General features: G+C 55.3%; 1 protein-coding gene across 2 annotated transcripts; it reads left to right on the plus strand.

The window, feature by feature from the left end:
* The first annotated feature begins 3101 nt into the window (after nucleotides 1-3101).
* On the plus strand, nucleotides 3102-7191 carry LOC136051022 (apoptosis facilitator Bcl-2-like protein 14). Of its 2 annotated transcripts, none has more exons than XM_065740221.1 (6): nucleotides 3102-3165; nucleotides 3922-4643; nucleotides 5200-5319; nucleotides 5682-5743; nucleotides 5989-6252; nucleotides 6736-7191. In XM_065740221.1, the coding sequence occupies exons 1-6, from the start codon at nucleotides 3158-3160 to the stop codon at nucleotides 6781-6783; spliced, it is 1224 nt and encodes a 407-aa protein (XP_065596293.1). In that variant the 5' UTR covers nucleotides 3102-3157; the 3' UTR covers nucleotides 6784-7191. The 2 variants fall into 2 exon arrangements, with proteins under 2 accessions (XP_065596293.1, XP_065596294.1); XM_065740222.1 differs by having other exon boundaries at nucleotides 6739-7191.

The raw sequence follows: 7191 nt of genomic DNA on the forward strand, positions 1-7191 counted from the left end.
AGGGCGGCACTTGAAAGCGAGGCCGCGCCCCGCCTCCGCCGCTCTCTGATTGGCCCCGTGCGTGGAGGCGGTCGGCCAATGGGAGCGGAGGGGGAAGGTGAGAGAGGGGAGGCGTGGCCTAACGGAGGGGCGTGGCCTAGTGGGAAAGGGGCGGGGCTGTGGCGGGGGCGCGCTGCGGTGCACGTGGGTGGGGCGCGCGCCCGCTTTGCCCCCCGCTCCGCGGCAGTGTTGCTCCGTCTCGGCTGTGCCCGGGGGAGGGCGGGCCCAATTCCGGAGGGCACAAAACATGATTTGCTTTGCCGCAAAGCTTCTATAAGGAGTTTATCCTGCTGGGCTTGCTCTGGTTTCCTCCTGCGATCTCATTTTGCCAAAGCCTGGACACAGCAGCTAAGCCACGATGTCACTGCTGCCAGAAAACTTGCTAACACTTGTCCTTTAGGCAAAGAAAACCCTTTGAGATGAAGTTTGAGAGTGATTCAGCTCTTTCTAATCTTTCTCAGCCTCTTTAGAGACCCAGCGGTAGCAATAGTTCCCTGCCCTGGGGCTCTCTGATTATGCCCCCACCTTTGGTGCCACCACATTTGCATTGAGGCCATAGCCAAGCTGATCGGGAGGGATGCCAACATTTCTGCCATGAGCAAAAGCTGGAGGTCACCCAGTAGCAGCCAAGCTGCTCCAGGGGTTCTTTCCCATGCTGTCTGCATGTCACTCCTGGGATGGATACACACTCCTGGGCACCTTTTTCCTGATTCCTCTCCCAATGTGACATCCCATCCTCCACTTTCCTGCCGTGGAAGCAGCCCTGGTGACTCCTGAGCAGCCCGTGGCTCCCCAGACTGACGCAGGTGGCTTTGTTGGAGCTGGTGGTGACCACAGCACACACAGCAGTGTGCGTGCGGCCGCCTTCCACCTGTTCCTCCGACGATGACTAAGGATCCCGGTGGACTTGGATGGGGATTTCCTCCTGAGCTTGGGAAGCTGCCAAATGCACTCAGCCCTCCTTGAGCTGCGCCGTGCTCAGGAGCTATCTCAGACAGCAAAAAGCAAAGAATGCTTTTGCAAGGATGGGCTGTGCAGTGACAAACACTTTCCCAGCTCCCAGGACGAGCTTGTGTCTGTCTATCCGAGGGCAATGAGGCCACTGCTCTTCCCACAGTGTGTGGAGGCGGGATGGCCATAAACATGCTGCTTTCCTGGAACATGACCCATCCCTTTCAATAAACAGCCCAGCAAGTGCCACCTGCGCTGGGAAACTCAATGTGTGTGCGTGGGCAGGGAGAGTGCACGGTGCTGGGCACTTCTGCTGTTGCTGTGGTCCAGGGTTGGTGGCACGTGGGTGATTTGTGATTGGTGTCCTCGCAATTAAAACACAGCACCTGCTTGGGTCAGTCACGTAGAGTCACAGAATCATTAAGGTTGGGAAAGACCACTGAGGTCATTTAGTCCAACCACTGTCCCATCCCCTCCGTGCCCACTGATGTGTCCCTCAGTTCCACATCTGCACGGTCCTGCAATACCTCCAGGGGTGCCTTCCTCCACTTCCCCGTGCCAATCACAGAATGGAGTTATAAAAGACAATCATGGAACAGAGCCTCAAGGATCACGGTGTCCAACCCCTGGCTCCACGCCAGACTGCCAAAAATCAAACCCTGTGCACCAGAGAAGGTTCACACTGGGTGCAAGGGACAATCTCAAGGATTACAAGGATGGTAAAGGCCTCCCAGGGAGGAGGCTGCAGCCTTGTCACTGTCCAAGAAGCATTTGGACAATACCTCTGATAACATACTTTAAATTTGATTATGGGCTACATCCAGAAATGCAGCTGCAAAGAAGGATGGCCTGGAAGAGGCCTTAAGTCAATGCTGCTTCCCCATGAAGCCATGAGAGATCCTCCAAGATGGTGTAAAGACTCAGAGTGGAGGTGGCCAAACCGCACTCCGTTCCCAGAGTGATGTGGCTGTTTGTTGGGAGGACACTGCAGAGAAAAAGCAGACTAAGTTTGTTGTCAAAGTTCTTATCACTCACTGTGGTCATGCGCTGCTCAGTGCTGCAGAGCTCCTGATGGACAGGTGGTTTATCAGCAGCAGGTCTGAAAAACAGAGCTGGGTATTTCCTAATCGACAGCAGACTGACTCATTGGCACTCAGGAGAAGTGGAGGGAAATGGGCTGCATCTCTCCAAGCAGTAGGGAATTACAGCCCAGAGAAACTGTAGAAAGAGATTGAAAGGAAGTAATCGTGGACCCACTGAACTGTGATCTGGACCAGTTATCAGTAAAAGAATACTTTCATCCAGGATGGTTCAGGGTGGCATGTCATCCAGGCTGAAAGCTGGAGAACAGAAAGCATTGCTCACATTGGAAACCCCACAGGGCTTTCCAGAATCAACGTGCCAGCCACTGCACAGGTCACTGCCACCACCCAGCAAATGCTCCCAGGTCCAGCACCGTGCAGGGTGCAGTGCGGAATATTGCCATCAGATGGCAAAGTAGCAATGAGGATGGCAGGCAGCAGCCTGCACGAGGAAGCAATGGGCACAGGTGGATGTGGTGTAAGCAAGGCAGGGGGGTTGGGGCCAGGTGATCTCTCTGGTCCCTTCCTACCCAAGCCAGTCTATGGTTCTGTGATTCTGTGAAGGAGGTCCCGTTGCGTGGGTTAGGGTGGACAAGCATGCTGCCTGAAGGGCCCCAGGGGGGGTTTAGGGGTGTTGCAGCCCAGCCATGTCAGTATGTGTCCCTATTGCAGTGGGGAAATCCAGTTGCTGCACTGAGGACCCATTTCCCTGAGATACTGTGGTTTCTTTTCACAGAAACAGCATGGCAAAGCCTTCCTGGGTCATCAGCCCGAAAGAGAGAAGGACAAATAAACAAAAACTGCCACCAGCAGGCTCAGATAGCTGGTTCCAAGGTGCACCGGGTGACACAGATGCTTTATGCTGTTTTGCTGCCGGTTATCACAAGGAAATGTTTTTCCTTTCTATTGAAACTCACGCACAGTGGTTCCGATGCGGAAGTGCTGTCTGAATGCTAAAAATAGGGCTGAGTCAACGGCCCCGGTGGGTATAAAACCAGGCAGGTATAAAGCTGAGGGGACCGGGCTCCCCTCGCTCAGTGCCACGGAGCAGTCCTTGACGTACATCCCGAGGAGCAGAAATCCCAATGGAGAGGTAAATACCAGAAGAGCAAAGGAAGAATGATGCGCCCAATGGGTCGGAGTTAATCAGGGTGGGGTTGTTGCTTTGCTGTGATTACATTTATGAATGGTGCTCACACGGGTGGTCGGATGGCTTTGGTGTTGGCTTGGATGGGTGAAAGATGTCTTTTTGATCCAGAAAATGGCCAAGCTGTGGCGGGCAGATGTGTGTTATGTGTGTCCAGCCCCATGAGCAGCTCTGGGCTCTGCGTGGCTCAGCCCATAGGTTTTGCTGTTGGCTTCTTGCGCTCTGCTCAGCAATGGTCTGGTTTGAGTTTGGCTGTCTGGAGGCTGCAGAGCTGAGTCTGGTTTGGTTTTTGTTGCAGTGGTTGGCTTCTTTAGCAGCCCATGCTTCAAGGGGAGATGCTCGAAGATCTGGGGTTAGGGGCTGTGTAGTTTTTCCTTTAGCACGATGTAGTGTTGTGGTGGGAAGACAGCACCGTGGTATCCCTGTTACAACTGTGCCCCTCTGGGACAGGATGAGTTCATCTTCTCTGCACAGTTTAACTTCTTTCATTCTCAGTATCTACACCCCATCATAAAACCCTAAGCGTGCAGCCTACATCGATAAACACTATAAAAGGGGTTAATCATTTACCAAGGACAGAGACACCCTTGGACACCCCAAACACCCTCAGCTTGCAGCCGAAACAGCGTCAGTTTCCAACGCACCCACTCTGTGTCCTTGGGAAAGCAAACACGGGGCTGAAAATGTTGTTTTCCTCCGCAGCAAAACGCGGGTTGTGCCCGCGGAGCGGCAGCGATGGGACGCGGCGTGGCAGCCATCGGGATCCATCCTCTCTCTGGACAGGCAGGGGGCCAAGAAAGTGCTGGAGATCTATGTCAGGCGCTCATTGAGCTGCTGTGAGAGCACACAGGCGGCCAAGGAAAGGCTTCAGGAGAGAGCCAGGGCACGAGGGAGGAAGGCAGACAGGCTGCAAAGGTCGGAGAGCGACTTCGGCAAGTATTCGCATGCCAAGCACAGCCTGAAGAAGGAGCAGGAGGAGGCGGCCAAGGAACCGGGGCTGGAGGAGGATGGGGTTGAGGAGAGGAAAGCGTCGGCTCCTGGGGAGGATCCTAAAGCGGAGCCGGAGCCCAAGAGGAAAAGCACAAAGAGCTCTCCCCAGGGCAAGACCCAGCGCACCTGGTTCAAGAGCTTCTTAAACCTGCTCTTCAAGAAGAGTCCTGAAGAGCAGAAGGAAAACACGGGGCAAAAAGCGAAGGAAAAAGATGTCAAAACTCCTTACAGCAGCAAAACAGAAGGGGCCAGGAGACCCAGAGCCGACACCAGCACGTCCCCAACACTGGGCAAAGCTCCCAGGAGGAGACCCAGCCTCAAGAAGGTCTTCTCCTTGAAGAAGCACATGGAGGAGGAGCGTGGTGAGGCGGGGGCCAGGGCCAAACGCCCAAGCTGCCTGCCCCTGCGGCACGTCCAGGCATCGAGCCCCCCAGGTGAGAGCCCTAACCTGGGGCATGGGAGTGCTGGGTCCTAACCCTATCCAAGCATCGCCCTTTTGCTGCTTTGTGGGGCACTGGGGTTGGTTTGGGAGCTCCAGTCTTGACTCGCTGCCCCAGGAAAGGGTCAATTTTGCCTGAGCTGGAAGATTCCCCTGGGTGAGGAGTGCAAGCGTGCATCATTACCATGAATCATGATGCAGCAAGTTACTGCACGCTGCTCCAGGGCGATTATCCACGCGCAGAATTTAATGTGCACAAGTTTTCTTCCTGCAGCATAAAAGGTTCAACCTCGTTTAGTTTCAACCTGCGTTTGAGACCAGAGATTGAATCTGGAACCACCCATGGGCCATCCCCTGCTGCTTTTCTTTGCTGCAGGGACGGGTGGGAGCCACCATGGCAGCAATGCCCGTGGGACATCCTCATCCCCACCCCGAGCCCTTCCTAAGTGCCATCAGAAGATGCGAACTCAGGACACGGGGTGGGCGTGGGCACCGTGCCTGTGGGGTCTGTGTTGGCCTTTCCATCAGTCCGTGTGCTTTTCTCTCCACAGAAGCTGAGCAGCCGGAGGGTTACTACGCACGGGTCTCAGAGGAGGTCGGGCTGATCGTGCAGGGCAGTGGGGAACGGAGGGGTGAGAGCCCACCGAGGCCGACCTGCAGCGATGGGGTCGGTGAGTGCTGCGCTTTGGTATCGACAACACTCTGGTGTGGGATTTGTCCCCGTGCAGAACCTGCGTGGGATTCATCTCACCTTTCCCAAGGGTGAAACACAAAGAGCAGTAGGAAACCACTGGGGGGATTTACAGCAGCAGGGTTTGGTTTGGGGAGAGACAAACCCAAAGGCAGGGGGCAGTTCTTCCAGGCAAAGCACTCGGCCACAGGCTGAAATGGCTTTTATGGGGATGGAGGGTGATGTGTATTGCTTGGGGGGCGGTTAGGGGGGCAAAGCAGCTGTGCTGCCCTGAGAGCACCGGGGGACGGGGCTTGGGGATGGGGCTGGAGTTGACGTGGGGTGGCTGTGCTGTCTCTGCAGATGAAGCCATCAGAGAAATCGTGGCCCTGCTGCAGGAAGCTGGAGACAGGCTGGACAGGCAGGTGAGAGCCCGTGGTCGGTGTGAGTGGGGCCGGGTGAATCCGTGCTCTGACACAACGCAACACCTCCGGTGGGAGATGCTCGGTGAAATCAAGGAAACGGTGCCCCTGAATTCCCCGCCGGGGTGTGATCCTGTCTGCCTGCCCTCCCCCACCCGCAATCCCCGTGAGATGTAAAGGCGTCAACCCGAGGCTGACGCACCGCGTTGTTTGCCCTCAGTGAGCGCATGTGTTTGCTTCTTCAACAGGTGAAGGAAGATGTGCGGCTGCGGACGTTCTTCAGAGACATCTCCTACAGCTCCTTCAAGAACCTGGCTGATGCCTACGTCCGCCGGGAGATGACGGCCAGTCGGCCCAACGTCAACCCCCAGGAGATCCAGTTTGCCTTCACGGTGCACCTCACTGCCAAAGTGGCTGGCATCTGCAACCAGGCTGTGAATAGGATCATGGGCTTCGGCACCCGCTACCTGGAGGACTCGTTTGCACCTTTGTCCTACAGCAAGGTCCTCCAGGTGAGGAGGAGGAGCTGCTTGCAGTGAGAGAGGGCAGAGGATGGGGTCGGGGTGTGATGACAGTCCTGATCGTGCTGGGGGTGGTGGGGCATGGGGATGGGTTCCTGGAGGCTGGGAGCCCAGTGGGATGGGTGCTCTTCAGTGGGAGTGTGGCCACAAGAGAGGAGCCAAGGGCTGGAGAACTGCCCTGAGAGGGCAGCCTGAAGGATATAAGTTTTCTCACTCTGGAAAGCAGAAGGCTCAGGTGGGGGTCACGGCAGCATGGGCTCAGGAGGGGTCATCACAGCATGGCAGTACTTCAAATGTGGCTACAAAGAAGAGAAGGGCTCTTGGTGAGGAGAAAAGAAGGGGCAACGTGTACGAGCTGCACTGTGAGAAGTTTCATCTTGAGATATAGGAATGAAGTTCCTCCTTGACCAGTGGGGAGACCCACAGCACCCTCTGGTTTGGGAAGGGCCTCATGGCTGTTTCCTCCTCTCCCAGCAGAACAGAGCGAACTTCAGCACAGACAACTGCGAGAGCCCGGACTGACAGTGCTGTGACCCCAATGATGCACATCAATGATGGGGACGCAGCCTCTGTAGGTGGCCTGGGCGTCCTGTGGGCTCGTGGATTCAAAATCCGTGGAGGAAACCCACAGCAGTCACCATGGAGGCAGATTGGGGTGAAACCCCACCTGGCTGGGGGCACACATTTTTGAGATTGCCCCAGATTTCCATTTTGGCCCTCGTCAGATGCTCGTGTAGAGCCTCGTGGTTCATTTGTGTGTGTACAGGTATTTATTTACCAACTTTTCTATACAGATCTGTGAACTTAGGTTATCATTTCTGTAGCTTCTGCTGTCAGTCAAGGGTCTGGTTCAGAAAAAAAACCATAAAACTCAAATAAATGGGTCCCAATGTGACAAACAGGCTTGTTTAAAGGCAGAGGAAATGTGTA

The sequence above is a fragment of the Cyrtonyx montezumae genome, unplaced genomic scaffold (assembly GCF_038088225.1).
Source record: "Cyrtonyx montezumae isolate F1298 unplaced genomic scaffold, pur_monq_1.0 scaffold_26, whole genome shotgun sequence".
In the NCBI taxonomy this organism is placed as follows: Eukaryota; Metazoa; Chordata; class Aves; order Galliformes; family Odontophoridae; genus Cyrtonyx; species Cyrtonyx montezumae.

What these genes read in the sequence shown, in the direction of transcription:
- LOC136051022 (XM_065740221.1), top strand. An exon ending in CCAGGCATCGAGCCCCCCAG is followed by an intron (nt 4,644 to 5,199) that starts GTGAGAGCCCTA and finishes TTCTCTCCACAG; the next exon opens with AAGCTGAGCAGCCGGAGGGT. An exon ending in GAGACAGGCTGGACAGGCAG is followed by an intron (nt 5,744 to 5,988) that starts GTGAGAGCCCGT and finishes CTTCTTCAACAG; the next exon opens with GTGAAGGAAGATGTGCGGCT.